The 23,101-nt window shown below is 33.4% G+C and overlaps 1 protein-coding gene across 1 annotated transcript; it reads right to left on the bottom strand.

Moving 5' to 3' along the window:
- On the bottom strand, window positions 8,091-9,281 carry LOC109342559 (protein RADIALIS-like 3). The gene is made up of 2 exons (XM_019580525.1): window positions 8,896-9,281; window positions 8,091-8,330 (listed from the first exon to the last, which is right to left on the bottom strand). The coding sequence occupies exons 1-2, from the start codon at window positions 9,150-9,152 to the stop codon at window positions 8,306-8,308; spliced, it is 282 nt and encodes a 93-aa protein (XP_019436070.1). The 5' UTR covers window positions 9,153-9,281; the 3' UTR covers window positions 8,091-8,305.

Below are 23,101 nucleotides of genomic sequence, written 5' to 3'. Positions count from 1 at the left end.
GGTAAGATTGCCAAATGAATCTCAAATCATTACACAAATATCAAGATTTGTTCATCTCAATCATAGTATAGTTTTGGATAATGTTTTATACTTGCCTACTTTTTCCTACAATTTACTTTCTATACCAAAATTAACATCTCTATCATCCTATATCTTAACCTTTGATGAATCTTTTTGCAAGATCCAGGAGAATCAAACTTTGAGGATGATTGGTATAGCTAACATGATTCATGGCCTCTATGTGTTGAAAACTAGGATACAAGAACATAGAAATATTTTACATATTGTTAATAATGTACACATTGATCCTGCTAGGATTTGGCATTTTAGATTGGCTCATGCCTCTGATTCATGTATGAACATCATTAAAGGCCTTTTTCCATATATTACTTACAATAAGAACCAACCATGTGATATATGTCATGATGCAAAAAAAAAAAAAAGAGGCTTAGTTTTCCTACTAGTAAAACTCATTCCCTACATGTATTTGATTTGTTGCATGTAGACATATGAGGGCCTATCTCCATCTTATCTGATCATGGTGATAGGTATTTGCTGACTATTTTAGATGATTATTCTAGATATACCTGGATTTTTTTAATCGAAAACCAAAGGATAAAGTTCAAAGATTCTCCAAGATTACATCTTGATGATAGATACTCAATATTCTATCAAAGTCAAAACTTTTAGGGCAGATAATGGAGTGGAATTCTCCATGAAGAATTTCTACTCATTTAGAGGAATGAAGCATCAAATCTCTTGTAGATATACACCATAACAAAACAATATAATAGAAAGGAAACATCAGCACTTATTGAATGTAGATAGCGCTCTACTTATCCAAAGCCAAGTTCCAAAAATTTATTGGCCATATGTCATCACTTATGATGCTTATATTATAAACCTTTTACCTACACCTATTTTAGAGCATGCCTCACCTTGCCAAATCTTACATCACAAGAAACCCAGCCTAAATGGCGTGAAAGTGTTTGGATCTCTCTACTTCACAAGTACATTGGCACACACTAGGACAAAACTTGACCCTAGGGCTAGCAGATGCACCTTTTTAGGCTATAAAGAGGGAACTAAAGGGTTTCTAGTTCTTAACCTTCAAACTAGATCATTGGAAGTCAGCATGGATGTGATCTTTTATGAGCACATTTTTTCCTACAAAACAACATCATACAACTCCACCACTCACCAGCCCCCCTTACCTATCAATCCTAACTCTGAACAACTCCTCTACTGACTCTCACCCCACCATACCAATCAGAAGAAGTATAGGATTTCCAATCCTCCAACATACGTACAATATTACCACTATGCCTTACTCCACCATACCACTCTACCCACCTCTGTTCAATATCCCTTATCCTCATACATATCCTACACATTGTCAATCTCTACACATGTTGAACCCAAAACATACAAGCAAGCCTTTCAACACCCTCACTGGTTAGAAGCAATTAACAAGGAATTATCTGCCCTGGAAGCTAATGACACTTGGATTATTATTGATTTACCAGAGGACAAAACTCATATAGCTTGCAAATGGGTCTTTAAAATCAAGTACAAGGTTGATGGCTCAATTGAAAGATACAAAGCATGATTAGTTGAAAAAATATATAAACAACAAGAGGGGATAGACTATCTAGACACTTTTTCACCTGTTGTCAAAATCAGTACTACAAGATTACTTTTATCTCTTGCTTCTAATCATAATTGGACTCTCATGCAATTAGATGTTAACAATGCTTTCTTACATGGAGAATTAAAAGAAACTGTGTACATGACTTTACCACCTAGCTTAAAATGTCATTCTTCTAAAGTATGCAAATTACAAAAATCATTGTATGGCCTTAAACAAGCTAGTAGACAATTGTTTACTAAGCTTTCATCTGTCCTAATAAAAGATGGTTATATGTAGTCAAGAAGTGATCATTCATTATTCACCAAACACTTTAAGAATAACTCCATGGCAATTATCTTGGTATATGTTGATGATATCATACTAACCGGTAGCAATCATAAGGAACTATTGCACATACAAAATCTTCTTCATCAAACCTTTCAAATCAAAGACTTAGGCACCTTAAGATATTTTCATGGTTTTGAAATTGCAAGAACTAACAAAGGCATATCCATGAATCAAAGGAAATATGCTCTTGAAGTTGTCTCTGATGCGGGTCTTTTAGGTTGTAAACCAGCTTCAACACCTATGCTTCATGGCACACACCTATTTCAAGATTCAAGCACACCCTATCATGACACTCATGCTTACAAAAGACTCATAGGTAGATTGATTTACCTCACAAACATAAGGCCTGATATAGCCTTTGTAGTCAACCAACTAGCCCAATTTATGGCCAAACGAACAATCACTCACCACTCTGCTGCTTTGAGGGTTCTTAAATATCTCAAGGGTAACCCTGTTCTAGGTCTCTTCTACCCTTCCAACTCTTCCATCCATATTAAAGCCTACAGTGACTGGGTCTCATGCCCTGATACTAGAAGGTCAGTTTCTGGTTATTGTATCTACCTTGGCAATTCTCTCATTTCATGGAAATCTAAGAAACAAAAAACAGTCTCTCGAAGTTCATGTGAGGCTAAATATAGAGAAATGACTCTCACCACTTGTGTGATCAAATGGATCTCCTACATTTTACAAGACTTACACATTACCACCACTAACCCTGCCACCTTATATTGTGATAACCAATCAAGATTACATACTGCCTCAAATCTTATCTTCGATGAAAGAACTAAACACATAGATGTAGACTGCCACACTATTAGAGAATACCACATCAGAGGCCTCATCAAACTTCAACTTGTCCCCTCTCATCTTCAACTAGTTGATGCCCTTACCGAGCCTTTAGGCACAAAGGACTACACAAATATCCATCTCAAGTTGGACATCATCAATATATATGCCCTAGCTTGTGGGACAGGGGGTATTAAACCATCCCATTAAAACCAATATACATCAAGCCAAAGATGAGCATCGTGAGCAGAGGACAAAATCAGACCAAGACAAAGAAGACCATGGCACATCCAGCAAAGGCCATATGCACCAAAAACTAATCAAGGAGTCACAAGGCACAACTCATCAACAATTGAACAAGAAGGCATATTGGACAAACACTATGTTCACACCAGCAACAAAGTCATAAACAAAGAAGACCTTGGCACACTAGCAGGACAACATCATGCACTAGAATACACAATAATATCTATGCTACATCTAGCCCAATGACTTTGATGATTCAGACAAGATATTATCCCATTCGAATTCATTGCACTGTTTAACAGACCAACAATATAGATCCAACCCAATTACTTGATAAGAAAGTTACTTAGCTCTAGTCTTTAAAATAGTTTGTTATGTTAGTTATTTAGTTATCCAATTAGCAGATTCAGTTAAGCTTCATTCCAAGCTTTATTGATTAGCATAAATAGATTTTTCTTTCCTTTTGTAAATTCATTCAATGTAATTCAAATCATCATCAAATATAGAAGAGGTATTATTCATAAGAGTGCTTTATTCATCTTTCTTTGAGCTTAGTATTGCTCAATCTTTTATTCTTTTTATGTTAATGATTTTTGCTCAACTGTTTTGATGATGTCTGACAACCAACTTGAGACTTACATCATTGACATGCATAAAAGTGTTGAATTTGATTATTTGAAAGGAATCAAGCATCTTTCAGAAAATGAAAGACACATTGTTTATCCATTAGTTTATCTTTTTGAAGTTAAAAATACAAATGTAGAAAAAGTTTTTTCAACTATGAAAATTGTGAAAAATAAGTTTCATAATCAAATGGTACATGCTTGATTCCCCTTAAGCAAGGTCTCAGGTTCGAGTCTTGTGAATGAAAAAAATGTCCGATGGGAGAGTTAGCCCCACGTACCTGTGGATGTTCCCGGCTCGGACAGGATTGCCTCCAGTGTGAGGATACCTGTGGGAAACTAAAAAAGAAATGAGAGATGCATGAATGAATGACTGTCTAGTGACTTATATTTAGGAGAAATGTTCAACGAACTAACCATTCAACAATTTCAAAATGTGATATCATATACCAACAAAACGTTGATCTAGTAGTGTAAGGTCTCACTAGATCCTCACGATGACCAAAAGGTCAATAATTCGATCACTGGGAGCGATAGTTGTTGGGAGAGACAACTACATACCCGAAATGGATTAGTTTATTAACCATAAGATGAGAGAATATCCTTTGTAGTACCAAAAAATGTGATATCATATAGGGATTAATTATGAAATATGTAATTTATTTCATTAAATATATTTAAAGTTTTATAATTTTGAGATTAATGTACCTTTTTATAATTAATAATATTTATTATTTTAATTTATTTTGTACACTCTACCTCTAGATCTTAGAAATGTTCGCTGGACTTATGACTCGATTTTTTTATAAGTATTAACCTAACAACAATTTTGCCTAAATATTGAACTTCAAAGACCTAGGAAGCTAAGGTTATGTTTCAGGAAAAAATGCATGAATTTTATACATTATTATTACATCATCCATAGTTCAAATTTAATAATCATTGACTCTTCAAAAAAAATCCAAATAAATAGTAAATGATTTAGTATCTATATATGAATCTTGAAACTGATAATGCATATATATGACACTCTATGTTTAGTAGCATTCAACATTAATATTGTTATTTTATCTCTCAATTAATTTTTGTATTTATATTTTACTTTTTTCACTAGGTACAACTAAGAATGAAAACAGGTCAGGTCAAACCAGACTTTGCCTTAAACAAGCCTAACTTATATAGCATATAGAAGGCTGGACCTGGTCTGTTAGCCTATTTAAAAAAAATTCAAAGCCTAGGTCTGACGTGTTTAAAAGTCTGATCTGACCTGTTAGTCTGTTTAAAGGTCTATTATACTATATGCTCATGAAATAGGCTACCATGTCTACATTTTAATGGGCTTATATGCTTATTTTTAGTTAGACTCTAATTTTAATAATGAAATTATATATTTATATATATTTTTATATTCATATTACATATATAATAATATTGTTTATATTAAATAGGTCGGTCTGTTAGGTTTAATAAGTCTTTTAGATAGCCTAAAGTCTGACATGTTAAGCTAAATAGGCTTTTTAGAAAGCCTGATTCTAGCATGTTCATGAAAAAAGTCTGGTCTGGCCTAACCTATTATAGGTCAAATAATAAGCTCCTAATAGACAATCTGACCTGTTTCCAGCCTGAGGTACAATAGGTACCTAGAAGTGCGAATGCACCAGTGTCTAACTACCTTGCTTGTGAAAAGGGGGAGCAACTTGCGCAGACTTCTAAACGGGCTTACTGGGTTTAGCAGGAAGCCACTGTTTGAAACAAAAATGGCTTGTGTTCTTTATTGGAACACAAAGATACGGACTATGGGTGATCAGATGTTGATGAAGGGGCAGAAGATAGTCGTCAAAGCAGCAGGAGGAAGTAGGAGAGTTTGACCCGCCGGTGGAGGTACCTGAAAATGTTCTCCGACGATCAAGTTAGTGTATGAACTAGTGAGAGAATAGCAAATAGAATGAGTAATATATGAGAGTGAAGAGATTAAAATACTTTCTGTTGGTGGAGATCCCTATTTATAGAAGGGAGAGTTGACATTGAGTTCTTGACTGGTGGTGCGACGCGTGGCCGACTAAAGGTGTTGTCGGGAGTTGTTTTTCCTGTGTCAGGCGGTCTGCTAGGACCGTACACTGTGCCATTCTTGTCTTCTAGCCTGCGGTTGGTTGGGTGTCCGTTCTGTGACCTGTCTGTTGTGCTGGCAGGTAGGTTGGTGGAGTACGGAAAGCATGCTGTCCCTTAGGTCAACTCTGGTGGTCCCAATTAGTGGGGCCCACCTCGGTGACCAAGCTTGGGACTCTTACAATTCGTCGGGTAGGAACAGCTTGACTCAAATAATTTCCAGGTCATAGTGGTTCCTACTTATGCTTTGGATTATAGGCCCAATTTTGTTAAAAGAAAAACTACTAAACATGCAAACTACAATATACTAATTGGCGTTTTGTAATAAGAAATCATATAACCAAATTTTCCATATTCTTTTTTACTTGATGGTATATTTTTTATTGTCCTTGTTTGATATGTCCGAAACATAATTGTGAGACTAATCCTTCAATGATGAGAAACTCTCTTCATTGTAATAATTTCAAATTTCTAATTTCTAACCTCATGGTAAAGTTTGTAAATTCCACTCATATCACTGTATTATTTATGTGTAATCATTATTTACTCTTCAAAAAAATAATATAAACAAATTATAAATGATGTAGTAATTATATATAAAATTTTATACTAATAATATATAAATATTACATTGAAGAAAAATACAGTAGTTGTTCTTTCCCAATTTGATCTACCATTAATAATTTATTAACAATACAGTGGCAAAAGTTGTTGAACAAACTACCTATGGACACATCTTTATTTGATTACTTTGCTTTAGCCTGCAGGACCATTCTATCTCCACCGGTAAAAGTACTCCCTTATATTTAATTGTACATTTGAAATTTAACATTTTTTATGTTAAAAAAATAAAGTCATTCCTCACTTATATTTTCATCTTTTTATTGATATATGAATGTCCAAAATCATCATAAAAATCAAACAAACATAAAAAAATATCTTTAAACTAATTATAAATAAAACATTACTCAACCAGTAATTACAACTTTTACTTATAGCTACAAGCTATTTGTCTCCACTTATGGGTAAACCATAATCTAAGGAACAATTGCTGTTTACCTTAAAAAAAAGTCAAATCCTTTATCATACCAACAGTACATATAACCACGTGAATGATTTAGATAACACCCATGGGCATTGAGATAACGGGTACTTGGTATGGTGCAGGAGTACAACTATACAGATATATTATTATTGATAGTGATGGTGTTCTCTATCCACTATATTTATTTGCAAATATAAAACTTGTACATAAATTATTTGTGTTAATAATTTGTTCGATATTCCATATAGAACATAGTTACATGGTTAGTATGGGTTTTGGTGCGAAGTACCCATTTATAGTGATGTGAGAATCGTGTAATATAGAATCTTAGGCGATTGCCTAACACGAGTATGCTAAATTCTGTGTGTGGTGAAAAATACTAAACATATTTTTAGCCATTATTAAAAGAGAATAAAGTATTTCCTGAGATAAGTTATTTTCTCTATTAAAAATCATGATATGTGTTTTATTTAATTATTTTCTGCAAAAATATTTCTAAAACTAAATAAAATAGTACATATGTCATATTTGTTGAAAGAAATAAATTATCTTCTTGTGGAAATTCTTCTTTCTCTTATTAGAATTACTATAGGATTAAACATATTTCCTTTAAGTTTTTAGCAAAGTAAAAACAAGTTTTCACTTTTGAAAAGGCTAAGAAGACAACATGATATCCTTGGTAATGTTCAATGAGAAGTGATAGTAGAGTAAAGACTAAAGAGCCCTATGTTGTTGTACAAATCTAGAAATGATTGCATTAAGAAGGTGAACAAACTTTATGCATCACTTAATATCAAACCATTGTCTTAAAAATAATGAAAGAAAAAAAGAAAAGAAAAATGTAGCTGTCAATGAGTAATAACTAAAAATTTCAGTGCCAGTCAATGATTCCATATTCTTCAACATTGGAAGCAAAATTTCCAGACTTTTTAATTTCATTTTGGGTTCCAATGGCATTGGTGTCATACTTTCATTGAGTTCATGTATGAGTCGTTCCAATAGGTAAAAGTTTGACCTATGAAAGTGACATTTATTGAGATGGACAACCTCACATTCTGAAAGAGATTTGTTGCTTAGTCATAGAATGAAAGGATACCATTGGTTATACCAAGAAAAACAACCAATATATGTAATTCACAAGTGCCCTGTTAGTAAAACTTTTTCAATGTCTCTATTTTTATTGATAATTATGTTACCAGCAGTAATTCTTTCCTCATAATGGAGACTTGATTCTTCTAGGGAACTAACTGTTCTATATTATTATAATTAAACACAAATAATTACAGCTTTTATTTTGAAAAAAAGTAAAGAAACAATAATTGATTTATCTTTGCAGCTGCAAAGACAAGAACAAAAACATTAAGATGGAATCATGGGACATGATTCTTATGACTAATTGTCTAATGCTACTGCACTAGCACTAAGTATTACATAAAACTACTACCAGAATTCTTTAAGAAAGTTGTTTGTTGATATGTGAAAATCAGAACATCTATGTTGCTGAAGATGTCAGTTTTTCAGTCACTTCAGTTTCAGATTCTTTAGCCTGCAAATGAAAGTAAAGGGAAATAAAATATTAGATTGAAGAAGTTCGAATGAAAAAGTTGATTGCAGAATTAGGATAATATATATAAATATAGTTTACTATTGCTAAAGAAACTCGTGTTTTTTTTGTAGAATTTAATTGGTTTATAGAATTAACATACATAGGTAATTAAGATGTAGAAAATCAAAATTGCATTGTTTGATAAGAAATATGTGAAAATACAAATTCAGAGCTACATAGTCTTTAGATTAGTGTTTTAAACTACTCAATGAGATTATGGTCATTCCGGCCATTTGCGGTCATTGTGATCTTAATTGTTTTATAATTAAAAATATAATTTTGAATTCAATGTAGTCCAATACTGCCTAAATATGATCTGTTACGGTCCAAATATGGTCTGACATGGTTGCGTTGCGGCCAAATGCAATCGCTTCATTTTGATCGTGTGTCACACCGCAATTGTGGTTACAAGAGTCACTACAACCACAGTATTACAGCTGTATCATGCGATGCAGTCCACAATTTGAATAACATACTTTAGATAAAGGGTATGAGATTATGGTACCTTTTGATCTCATCCTGAGAGCCTCCATTTTTCTTGTAATTTGGGAATGGCACTTTCCCTGACTCAATATAGTTAATGTCTTGGACAAGGAGATCATAGTGCCTCTTCACTTCCTCTGGAGTTTTGCCACCAACAGCATTAGCAACATTGTACCAACGGTCAGGGGTGTCCTTATCATACACAGCTAGTGCCCTTTCAAAGGATTTATTGTCCTTAGCATTCCATGATCCAGAGGCTGACATTGAACTTGATGCCATTGAAAGGAATAGAGAATAATGATTTAATGTTTCAAAAGTGTAAACAAAGATTGATAAGAAAGTTGAAGATATTAGAAATCAGAGAGCAAGAATAGAATGTAGAAATTCGAGAAAAGCTGATATGTTAAGAGGGGTGGCAATGTTTGCTCCTTTTATAATCAGAAGTTGAAGGTATATGAGGTAGAGTAGTAGTGCCAGTTGGCAACAAAATCCCAAGAAAATGAAGTAGAATTTTTATGATTTGTTTCCTTAGGAACCACAGAATGCAGGACCAAGAGGTTGAGCAGAAGCAATATGAGAGAATCAGTATCTTCGTACACTAAAAAATAAGTGCATGAATAGATAGGAGTATAGGACTTGCCTGAATTTTTTTTTAATACTTTACATCTATTTTGGGTTCTCTTCCTTCCCCAACTTTTGCTTTATCTTTACCATATAAGGGTAAAAACTTACTTTTTTAAATTTGAATGTAAACAATAAGTTATTGGTCTAGTTGTATAAGATCTGTTAGATCTTCAGGTAGAATAAAAAATCAAAGATTTTATACTTGAGAATAACACTTATTAGAAGATATAATCTCACACCCCAAAAATAATTAATTTATTACTTATAAATTAATCAGTTATACAAAAAAAGTTTCAAACTTGTGCATTTAAGAGCTAAAGAAATTGTTGGTAGGAGGTTGGGCTAAGTAAAACTTGTAAACTTATATTGAAATTTATTTTAGTTTCGCAGATATCAGTAAGTTTAGCAAGTGTACACAATTACCCCCTTAGTTTTGAACAGTAAATTTTGCTTGGGGTTCAAATGATAAGAACGTATACACAACCCCCTAATTGTAAGGTCACTTATGCCTATCTTTATTTTATTCTAATATGCTCTAAAGTGGGTCCAAGATCAAACCAAGTGAATCTGCATTAGTTCTTATTAGTGTTCAAGACAGGTACTATTATACTAACCCGTTTGGACTCCAAGCTAATTGTGTTGTATTTGCATTCTAAAATTAGACATATAGTTTTAAGTTAAATTTGAGTTAAGTCATCCATGGTTAAATATATATTTAAGTAAATGACCGAATCACCCTTGACATGTATAAAGGAGAAAAATGGTGAATGATTTTCCCATTCCTAGTTTTTTACTAACTCTACCCTCCTTCCTACTAGAATACTTGATTTATGAGAGTTTATGGAATTTTCAATTTTCAATTATGTAGTAGACCTAGCTAGTGAGATAAGGATTTAATTGTAATTTTGTTTTCTTAAGCTCTGTTCGTGAGTTGGTTTTTGAAGGATAAGACATAAAAAGAAAAAACAAGTCATGAAATATACTTGTAAGATGATTTTTACGTCTTTCATTTCTCTTCCTTCCTCTAAAAATATCTAACTCGGACCTTGAGTGAATAAATTCCCATTATATTTATACTATCTAAGTATTTGCATAATCTGGATTGAGCAACAATAAGCTATAGTAGGACCAAAGTGTTATCCAATGGCTTCCACAAGAGCTGTGAGTGTAAGTTTGTTGAAGCATTGTTACTCCATAGAAAAACTTCCACATATACATCACACAACCACAAGATATTTATTCAAAAGATTTCAATTTTGCATAATGAGAGATCATTTTGTGATTTCATCATTGCAGGTGATCTTGTAATTGTACTTGGTCCTGAAAACCATACAAAACACTTGCTGGCAAGTTGTTGTGTCCGTACAATTATAGTGGCTAGTGTTTTCATCTTGAGGAAAGATTAAATAGGTCACCAAACCTACTACTCTTTTGGTTATTGGGACCCCTCCTCGGATAACACTTAGTTTTGGATAAAGATGGTGAATTCTTTTGTACATATTGTTATGTGTGAGAGATATTCCTAAAATATTTGAATTCACACTGTGAATATATACATATTTTGGTTTTATGATATATGAAATAAGATAACAATTGGTTTAGTAGTTGTATCCGAATTTTGATTTCTAAGAAATCATTCTCTATTTCTCTAATGCATGAGAGAAGTGTAGGAAACATAAATTTTATATACTATTGAAAGATACGATTGATTGTTTGTGCAAAACACACCAAGGTTTTCCAAAGTATCATGAAGGGGATTTGCTGTTCGTTCCATTTGCATCCAATATACTTAAATTGGTGGGGCGAATCGAACCCGAAGGTTAGTGTAACAACACACATTTTGGAGGTTTCTACGTACATATTTATCACTATTTCTTTGTTCAAGTAGTGCAACATCTTCCCATCAAATCAAATTTTATCTCCCATTATCTCTTTTGGAGAATTCATACATTTCTTATTGATATATAGATCATTATCTCTAGTTGGGTTTCAGTTTTTAGAGCATTCTAACCATTTTTGAAGAGTTAAACATGTTTGGAATTTGTGCTAAACTGCTAACATGTTTTACAATTTAATATAATGTCTATTAAATCACATTGGCCAAAAGTGAGAAATGATAGATTTTGCCTTTAGTTTAAAGTAATTTCCTATTAAACTTGATTTTATAATGAAACAGTCAAACATAACCACTTTACTTTAAATGTAATAATAAGTGAAATCAAATTTACAAAATAAATTTTATTGAAAATCACCGTATGCAAATGTTAACCTAAATTTTAGTTTCATGTTTAGCTTATTACCACTTCTAGAATTACTCTTGAAGATGTAACATGGTTTGCAACTTTATAGATCAAAACCATAGTTTTGCAATTAGTGAGTGTCAAAAAAGCAAAATCAAGAGGAGTGCAAGAGATAGATGCCAATCAAAGGATGAAGAAGAGGGATAAAGTCTTTTCAACATTTTACTTATTATTATAGATATGTAATTTTACATATCAAATGATATTTATATATATATATATATATATATATATATATATATATATATTGTTAATCATGTATATACGATGATAAATTAGAAATTTAACGATACTTTGAACTAAAAATGTGTCATTATTTTGTACACAATTGAATATAGATACATACAAACATAATGAGTGAGTGACCATGAGATAGTATCGGGTCGGGTTATGTATGTCTCTACCCAACCTTACATATTGTCTGAATCTAATTTTTGAGCTCGAACTCAGCGCTAGACCTAATGAGTGAGTAGGATCGAGTCATACTGATCCCGAAATCAAAGTAATCTACTTCTCTTCATCAATCTTTTTCACATCCATTCTTCTTTATAATCTATCTTTACCCAATTATCATAAAACTAGAGAATTAAAAGAATCCAAAATATGTAATGTCATCTCTATTATATTGATTATAATCCTATATAAAATGTAATCTATTTCGTTAATCAATTTTTTTTTGATAAGCAAATATATTAGAAACAGGCACAAGGGGTGCCAACCCAATTACAACTTACAAATAAGATTAATACAAGAGTAAGGATCAATACACCATTGGGCAAAAGTGTACAACTTAGCTCCTATATTTTTAGAAATCCACAACCTAGATCTAATTTGAATCGAATCCTTAATCTAAAACTAACTTTGTCCCCCTCAAAATAATATCATTTCTTAACTTCCAAATCGACCAAATAACAGCAAACCATAACATTCTCCACATCGATTTCTCTTTACTAATCTTACACAGGGAATCACGCGTCTTTAGCAATTCCACAATCGAATCCGACAAGGTAATATGAATTTGAAGCCAAGAATAGAACCATTTCCACACATTAGAGACAAAACGACAAGAAAGGAAGAGATGCTCTAAATGTTCATCATGCAACAAACACAGATCGCACTTCAAATCATTCACCCCCACAATATTTCTCTTATGAAGCTCCACTTTTGTTGCTACCCTACCTCTAATAACTTTCCACAATAAACAACACACTTTTGAAGGCGCACAATTTATCCAACATAAGTTAAGAACATTACCTGGCTCCATCATACTAGCATTCAAATGAGCCAAGTAAGTAGAGTTCACCATGTAGCATCCCGATTTATCAAGGTTCCATTTCCATCTATCACCAACATCACGTTTGCAAGCGTGGTTCTGGATTAGACTATAAAGGCTTCTTACTACATCTTCCTCCCACGCAAATAAGTTTCTCCTCCAGTGAATATTCCAAGTCCACTCACCATTGGTCCAAACCCCACAATCAGCTACCAATGCGCCCTTATCTAACGCAAGCAAGAAAAGTCTCGGAAAGATATCCTTAAGAGTTCGATGCCCAAACCAAATATCCTTCCAAAAGCAAGTATGAAACCCATCGCCAATTTCCTTCCAAAGGTTGGCTTCCATCCAGCCAGATCCATCATCGTTAGAACCAATTTTAACCAAATCTCTCCACCACCTTGAAGTCGACGGACTAGAGTTAAAGACCCCATTAGTGCCATACTTAGATTCAATCACTTTAACCCATAGAGCATCAGAGTCCACCAGTCTTCTCCATTTCCATTTTCCCAACAGAGCATCATTGAACCGAGAAAGATCTTTGATACCCAAACCCCCAAACTTTTTTGGTTTACACACATCCGACCAAGCAACCCAAGGAATACCTCTAACTCCTCTTTTATTGCTCCAAAGAAAGTTTCTCTGAAGAGAGGTCAACTTCGATATAACCTTCTTTGGAGTCTTAAAAAGCGATAACATATAAATAGGCATATTCGTGAGAACTGAATTAATTAGAATCACTCTACCACCAAACGAAATATGCTTACACTTCCAAGTTGCCAATCGGTTGGAAACCTTCTCAATCACATTCTGCCAAGAAGAATAGTTTGCTGGATTAGCCCCCACCGGAATTCCCAGATACATAAAAGGAATAGACCCAATTCTACAAGATAAGAATATAGAAGCTGCTTCTAGAATACTATCTGCGACCCGTACACCGATCAAAGAGCTCTTATTGAAATTAACCTTCAAACCAGAAACCAGCTCAAAGCATCTGAGAATACTCTTCATACACCAAATGTTGTGATCTTTTGGAGTGCAAACGAGAATAGTATCATCTGCAAATTGAAGATCAGAAATCTCCACCCTATTCCTTCCCACCTTGTAGCCTTCCAATAAACCACTAGATCTAGCTTTCCTAACAAGCCCTGCAAAACCTTCAGCCACCAACAAGAAAAGAAAAGGTGCCATGGGATCTCCCTGCCTAATACCTTTGGACACCGTAAAGGATTCAGTAGGAGAGCCATTAACTAAGATAGACATTGACGTGGAAGTCAAACAAGCATTAATCCACATTCTCCACCTATCAGAAAAACCAAAACGACCAAGCATATAATCAAGAAACTCTTAACTAACTGAATCATACGCCTTTTCAAAATCCACCTTGAAAAGAAGACAACCATCTTTGTCCTTCTTTGCGAAATGAATAACCTCATTGATCACAACTGGTGCATCAAGAATACTACGATCCTGAAGGAAAGCCGATTGAGAAGAAGAAATTAAGGAACCTACCACTTTCTTCAATCTTCCCGCCAAGATTTTGGCAATAATCTTGTATAACGAACCCACCAAGGAAATTGGTCTGAAATCCTGAATCTTGCTAGGATTTTTAATCTTTGGAATCAAAGCAATAAACGAAGAATTCAACCCCTTCGGAATCTTACCATTCCGATGGAAATCATTCACAAAACGACCAAGGTCACTTTTTAGAAGGTCCCAGAACACCTAGTAGAATTTGAAATTGAACCCATCCGGACCTGGACTCTTGTCACTGGCACAATTCCACACAGCAGCTTTAAGCACCTCTTCCGAAAAGAACTCATCCAATTCAGAAATTTGAGACTCTGAAAGCTTTGAGAACTCCACCCCATCAATCGTTGGGTTATCAATATGAACACACTGAAACAACGATTTAAAATAGTTGGCAACTCCATTCGAGATACCATTCTCATCAGAGCACCAAACTCCATCAATCCAAACCCCCACGATTTGATTCCTCCTTCGTCTATTATTAATACAAGCATGAAAGTAGCTTGTGTTAGCATCTCCCTCTTTTAACCACTTGTTGCTAGACTTTTGGATAAGGAGACTTTCCTTCATATTAGCAGTCCTCCACCAATCAGCAAGAAGATTCTTTCTTAATAAAATTTGATCCACCTCCAAAGTAGTACTCTCACCAGCAATATCAATCTTCTGAATATCCTTCGAGAGAGCCACCAGTTTACTATCCAAGCACCCAAAAGTCTCTTTGTTCCAATTTTTCAGCTTCAATTTTAAACCTTTCAACTTCTCTTTCATGATAAAAGCCGGCCAACCAGATATCTGAGTCTCCAACCAGGTTTTCTTCACAAAATCCTGAAACTCAGGATGTTTTAACCAACAATTATTAAACTTAAACGGAATAGGAAAAGTAGACGACTCCCTATGCTTCAACACTATAGGACAATGATCTGAAAAATCTCTATTGAGAAACCTGAGGCCAGTGACAAAGCCACCTCGGGACAAAAGGAACCTGTCGAGTCTACTCATAGCCCCCCACTAGATTGATACCAAGTAAAATTCCTACTAATTAAAGGAATATCCAATAATTCCATCTCTCTAATCCAGGAGTTGAAGAGAGACATCTCCCTACTACAACTCACCCCATCTCCTCCTCTTCGTTCAGAAGCATAACGAACAGCGTTGAAATCACCAAAAACACACCATAGATCAATGGAAAGGCTTCGTTTTAAAACACACAATTCTTCCCAAAGCAATTTTTTGAAATCAAATTGCAAGGATAATAAATATTAACAATACAACATATACTTTGATCTGGAAGCCACAATCCTTGAATGGCAAGGAAACCATTGCCTTTGAAAGAACAAATTTTTGAGAACTTAGATGAATCCCAAATGCTCAAAATACCACCCGCTCGCCCTATAGAAGGAATAAACTCCCAATCACAATCTGAATTACCCCATAAACCATAACAACAATTCGACTCACAAACCTCCCATTTTGTTTCTTGAATACCCAAAAAATGGATATCTTCATTCTTCACTAGGCTTCTAACCTTACTTTTTTTCAGCCTAGTCCCCAATCCCCTAACATTAATAGAGGCACAATTCATGGATCACCCTCTTGCTCCCCACGGTTGGCATTAGAAAAACCAACCTTATCCCTAACTTCCATATCTCTAATTCTGTCCAGCATCACCTCTTCATCACCAATAAAGGAGACTCCTATCTTCTTCCCTATCTCCCATAATTTACCCACCACCAAATCATCCTCTTTAAAGTGAAGAAGATTTGCATTTCTAACATGAGAATCAGAAATGAAATTGCTAATAGTAGGGTCCAACTCCCCCTCCTCAAGCTCCAAAAAATTGCGGTGCACTAATTCCTTCGATTTATTACCATGATTATCTCTATTAATCACCTTTCTCTTGTCTTTTGCTGACTTTTTCAGCGGTTTCCTCGGTCCTATACCCCTTTTACTCAGCAAAGAAAAAGATTGAGAAATAGGGATTACCAAATTTTTCCTTGATTTGTGATTTTTAGAAGAAGATTGAACCTTAGACAAGGTGCCTTGAATTTCTCTTGAAGCTGAATTCTTTGTCTTTTTAGAAGAAGAACCCTTTTCAAAGTCACCCAATTGACTTTTAAAAGGAAAAATTTCCTTAATGAATCCCACGTGGTCCTGGGATGAGGAGCTTTGAAGAATAATTCCCTTCCCTTTTTAATCAAAAGAATCCACTTCCTTCTCAATACCCAAAGGCAAAACCGGTTGGGCTTGAGTGATAGGGCCCAACGTCATTTTTTTTCCTCCAAACATGACCCCCTTCTTTTTATAATTAATTAGACCGGGTCGGGTTACCCTAAGCCCAATATTTTTAGAATAACACGCATCCTCCTTCACCTCTTTCCTCCCACCAGCCATCTCTTCTTCTTCTTCCCTAGGTGAGACTTTTTGCAGACCCTTTTCACATGCGTCACCTCTGTTTCTTTCTTCATTATCCACACCAGCCGAACAACTTTCAAACCGATGTACTTTCTTTCTCCCCTTTTCCAGCAAAACGCTCTTAATCACCTCTTCTCTATCCTTGTCAGACCGGACAGAGTGTGAAGAGATATCACCTTCATCTCTCTCTACCCTAACTTTTGAACCACCCCTTTGACCTCTCTTCTGTTCCACGTCAGCACTAGCAAGAACAGAAGCCACGTCATCTTCTTCCTTCTCCTCTTCTCCCCATGTTGAATTAACATCCGGCCACGTCTCTCCGTCCTCCGACTCCACCGAGTCAGAAATGATTTCTCCCACTTCCATCCCATTAATGGTCTTCGAACCAGAGTCTCCTTCTTTAAACACCGTCTCAACCATGTTAATATTGAACATTAGATCTCCCACCTTCACTTTGGTGGAAATATCTATTCGGCTTGACAACTCCGTAGCCACAAGGATATGCCCAACATCAAGCCTAGCCATATTCTTAGTTTCTTCACTCACCTTGATGAATTAACCAAGAGATTCACCCATCAATCTAAAAAAATCCACCGTCCAAGCTTGTACAGGGATTCCGGAACATCTCACCCACACCAGTCTATCTTGAGCGAACAGATCAGGCGACCAAGTTCTTACTTCTTTGAAAAGGGTCTTGCACCATACTTGTTCCTGATTGACACTGTTCTGAATGTCTGCCCCATCCATATCTTTTAGAAGGATTAACTTGCTACCCATAGGAATGGCTTTAATTGAAAAAAGACCTTGAGCAGCCAACACTCTATTCACCTCTTTACCCTCCTCATATTTTCTAAGTTCCCCAACTAACATACTTGAACAAGCTTTCAAGTGATCCTTAGAAATTTTGAATTCCACCCCTGACCATGAAGGAACCTCCAGAGACATCCCTGCTCCCCTGCCTTTGGTGAGAACATCCTTCCAAGAAGAACCCTTCAGATCAACCAGTGGGTAAGAGATCTTATGAAATTCGTTTTTCAAATTTTGCCTTGGATAGTTTTTGTTTACGACTTCATTTTTGTCAAAGGGCACCCCATTTCTGTTGAACTTTGGCCTGTTGATTAAGAGCTTGAAATTTCCTACCCAAACATTTGTCAAAGATTTCTCCAATTTACCATCCCGGTCCTGCAGTAGGAATCTGACAAACCCAAATCTATTCCCCTTTTTATCTCCTTTTTTAGGAATAACTACTTCACCTACCTTGCCCAACTTTGCAAAAATACCCCATAATTCCCCTGTTCCACAGCTATCAGGTATATTGGTAAAAAAGAACGTAATGCTGTTTTGTTGAATGAAATTGAAATGTCCTTTAGAACTGAAGAATGAATTTTTTTCCTTCTGTGAGTGATAGACTCCCTAGAATCCATGACATGATTTCTGTAGACAAAGTTTTCTCCCTTACGCCCTCCTTGCTGCCTCCAGGATCTCTCGGTTTCGCCTCTCATCAGTTATTTCGTTAATCAATTGAATAAAGTATTATTCAAATTCTCTCATCCTATCTCAATTTTCTTCAATTACTCTCAACTTTGATCTTCTTTGTTCTTCATTCTTCTTGGTTGTGGAGACAACACTGAGAAAATGTAACTTTGCATGAGTTAGTTATACTTTTGGTTTTGGTTCCTTGTTTTTTATCACAATAAACTTTTAGTTCCTCAACATTATTTTGATTTCTATAATTTAGTTCCTCTTTTAATCTTAAACAAAAAAATTGTTCAAGTAGCTAACGAAATGTCATTTCACAAGTATGTCTTGATAGAGTATGTTAATTGCAAAAATAGTAAAACTAATATAGTATTAGCTAATAATGATAAATTGATGAGTGTCTATAAAATAAAAGATATAAGGACAAAAGATACACAAGTTATAACTGAACATTGATGCCAATCCTATAACAAGCCTTGTTAGCATGTCACTTGGACACTGAGGGCAAATGATCCACATGTGCAATTAAATATACATTTTTTTTATATAACTTGATTTTAGAATAAACATTTAAATATAATTCACTTCACTTTACACTTAGTTTTAACCGATATCAACGTTACAAAATCAAATTTATTTTCTTTGGTACATAATTTATCTAGAATCTTGTTTTGCAAATGTTGAGTATTAAGATGGTCAGAATAAGCAAAAATGTTGGTTACTTGGGAAAGTATTTCTTATGTACATAAGCCGCAGCTTAAACTGTTTACAGAGCTGTAACCATGCAGCATGGTGATGAGATTTGATTCAAATATAGCATTATAAGAATTTACATGGCTCAGGAGTAGAACATATTAGAGAAATCAATGTTATATATTAGACTCAACTCCTCTATTATAACATATATCAAATGTAAGTACGAATTAGAAACATCTTATGTGTCATGTGCTCATGGTTGTGCTACTTGGAATAATTATTCTCTAATCATATCTCGGTATCCACTTAAAGCTCCTAGGATATAAACATAATTGGTGAATTCTGTTAATAAATTATATTGACATTTTTCTCTTATATTTATTCTTTCCTCTTTATTTCATCATTGTACACCCATGAAAAAGATATAGAATACTTTGTTTGTGCTAGTAGGATGATCCACAATTGGCAAACTGAAAATCTTTTTAAAGTGCAAGTGTCAAATAATCCAAATTAATATATCATTTATAGGAACCTGCTAGTTAGGTAAATATGGGAAGAAATTTGAAGAGGGAATAGCAGAAATAATACTTTAAACTATTCTTATATAGTTCTTGTGTACAAAACACTTTTAGGGAATACATCAAATAACAACATATACAATACTGCCACATTTATATAAATAATATCCTTGATGATGTGTTACTTTGTCTTTTGCTGTTACCTCATGCGGCCATTGCCCATGAAGCAGAAGAATATATAGGCTTCAGGGATTGCCCACTTATCAATAAGAACTAGTTATAGTATTTAGATAATTAAAGCATGATATATATTTGTAAGCCCCTTCTAGGAAAACACATGGGTTGAGTCAAGTTGGCACTTTCATTTATTTGGACTTTATACCTATATAAATAAGGAACACCCACAATCATATATTTTTTAATTAACTTATATATGGTTGGTCATGGGCTAGAGAAAGATAATAAGTGACAGAAACCATCATTAGTCTTGTTTCTAAAAATGGTTATAACTTTGCAATCTAAGTATGATAAAATCAGAACCATGAGTTGTTGTCTAATGTTTAATTTGTATGTGATGATGTAATAAGATAAAAAAGAAGAAGAAGAAGATGTAATAAGATAAACTTGTCAAGAGTGGGGGAAATATGAAAGGTGAAGCTTTTTGACATTAGAGATTAAGAAAAAGAGTTAAAAGGATGGCGATTGATTTCAATTTTCTTGTAAGAGCACCTTTTCTGCTAAACTTAATTAACTGCAGCCAAGCCTTTTCTCTTGAATTTTACAAATTAATTTATTTGGGAACAAGATTTTGCATTTACATATACTAGCTTATGGACTATGATCATCATAGTCTTCTCACAAGAATTTTTTATGGTGTCACTATATTATATGTCATTCATATTTAATTATTATTGACTTTTAAATATAATACAAATGAATGAAAAATAATATATTAAATGTGTATAAATTTTATACTGATAGTGCACATATATTACATTTTTTATATTTGTAAGCTGAAAAAGAAGCTAAAAAATTATTGTTTTTATGTGCTATACTTGTCAACTTGGAAAGAATCTACAAGCGATCATAGTTAATCACATGACAACTTTTGCTGTACATAAAAGTTATTTCACAAAAACCCCATAAAAATGTTTTTCACAACAATCAGTTTTCTAAAATATTTTAAGACTACTTCTTAATTTCTATTTTAATTTTAAGATTTAACAAGTATTTTCTTACGTCAATATCGAGTTTGGAATAAGGCTAAAGCCTAGAAAAAGCATCATATATTAAAGGTATAGTATCAACTTGGTTTATATTATCCTCCCCTATAGAATTATTTTCTCTCTCAATATCTTGCAAGTAGGTTTATGCTTCAAACTAGTATATTCTTCACAAATAACCGAAACCAATTCTCAATATTTTGGGGTTGTCTGCTTTAATAGCTTATATAGAAATTCTGAACAAACTTTATATAGTAAAAAAATTCCTTGAAGATCTTTATGATGCTAAAATGATAAGGGGTTGTTACACTTTAAAAAGGATAAGACATTCGTGCTTCCAATTCCTATAGATGCAATTGTGGAATTCAATGATATTCCATACAGCTAAATGTAATTGACAAGTCTTATTTCCTTAGAGGCAAGTATAAGGTCTAATTATGGTTTATGATTTATAGTTGTGATTACTTGTAACTAGTAATGAGAATAGGTCATGTAGTTTGATAGAGAACTATGGCTTAGTCTAATCCGGTTTTGTTAGGTCAAATTCATGATTGTGTCATGCTCAAAATTAAGATTAGACATTCAAAATTAAAATTCAGATTAGACATTCAAAATTAAAATTCATGATTAGGTCAAATATATATATATATAAATATATAAATAAGTCAAGATGGGAAAACCATTCAAAATTAAGAGAATAACTTATTTAAGTATATATTATTATAATTATTGTTATTACTAATTAATGTTTTGGTATTGTCATCAATTCACATTTTAATTCAATAAGTTTAATATTAGACATTAATACTCACATAAATAAAAGTTTTACAGGTATATAATAAAAATTTAAAAATAGAAATATATAAAATTTATTATTAAGGATAGATTTAATGTTATAGTGATAATAGAATATTAGAATTAAGATCTAAGATGAAAATATAAATTATTAATAAAGATAAAATAGAGAATAGAAAAAAATTACATTATCTAACTATTAAATCTATTTATACATTTATAATACTTTTGGGTACATTATACATTTATAATACTAAATGTATAACATATGTATTTAATCTTATAGAGAATGAAATACTTTCAATTAATATGTATTTAATCTTAAAATTATCCAAACAATTTTATCAGTTCACCATTGTATTAATGTAACTTTTTAACAATTTATCAAAACTTTATTAATCATTTAGGTTTTAATTATTTTTCTCTCTCTAATGTTTCTTCCTATCCCTCTATACTCTCTTCTTCTTTCTATTTCTTAATCCTTATATTATTGAAAATATTTTCTTATTTGATACGTTATTTATACAGACGAAATGTGTTTTATTAGATTAGTCCCCAAATTTTTTTGCCCTCTCATTTTCTAAATACGACCATGATTATTATATTACACTTTATAATAATGTTTTAAGTAAAAACATATGTCACTCAAAATTAAATTTTTAGGGCCAAGGAATATTTGATTAAAGTTGAACATATTTGCTTTTTCTTAAGGAAGGATCCGAGTTTCAATCTTATGTATAAAAAATTGAAAGAGTTAGCCCTAATATGTCGTGGATATTACCAATTCCTCCTAGAGAATTGTCTTCCATTGAGGTAGTAGTGGATATGTCATATGCATAGTTCATTACCACCAAACATGTTGGCATGATATTGTTCTAGCTCATGAGATACATGTAAGAATTTTTGGGTCACACATGTAATGTTTAAGTGTGGTTAGGGTCATTATTTTATGTAGTCATTAAAGTGATCTAATTCATGTAAGGTATATGATTATAGACATAATTGTCATAGAAATTATTGTATAGATACCTAAACTTTTATTTCTATTTTATGATAGGCAAATTTGGAATAAGAAAATCAAGTAGCATCACCCTTCATAGAAGGGTATGCACTTTCTTATGAAAAAGGGGTTATGGTTCCAATTGTAGATACAACAAAATAACTCTGTTATCTTCATCCCATTAGAAGATGAACTAAAGACTAAGGGTGGTCTACAATTGGAAGACCAAAAAATCTACATGTTCTATATGAACATACATTTGCATACAAGGACAAAGGACATGAAGTTGGTAGATACATGATGCTAAGGATGATATAAAGTTCATCCATCATATTCTCAAATGAATACATTAAGGTACGATTCCGCTCAAGTTCTAGT

Source organism: Lupinus angustifolius, chromosome LG03 (genome assembly GCF_001865875.1).
Source record: "Lupinus angustifolius cultivar Tanjil chromosome LG03, LupAngTanjil_v1.0, whole genome shotgun sequence".
In the NCBI taxonomy this organism is placed as follows: Eukaryota; Viridiplantae; Streptophyta; class Magnoliopsida; order Fabales; family Fabaceae; genus Lupinus; species Lupinus angustifolius.
The sequence above is the reverse complement of the archived record's forward strand: the minus strand, read 5'-3'. Positions and strand labels throughout refer to the sequence as shown.

What these genes read in the sequence shown, in the direction of transcription:
- LOC109342559 (XM_019580525.1), bottom strand. Translation starts at nt 9,152, where the DNA reads ATGGCATCAAGTTCAATGTCAGCCTCTGGATCATGGAATGCTAAGGAC. An exon ending in TCTCAGGATGAGATCAAAAG is followed by an intron (nt 8,331 to 8,895) that starts GTACCATAATCT and finishes TTTCATTTGCAG; the next exon opens with GCTAAAGAATCTGAAACTGA.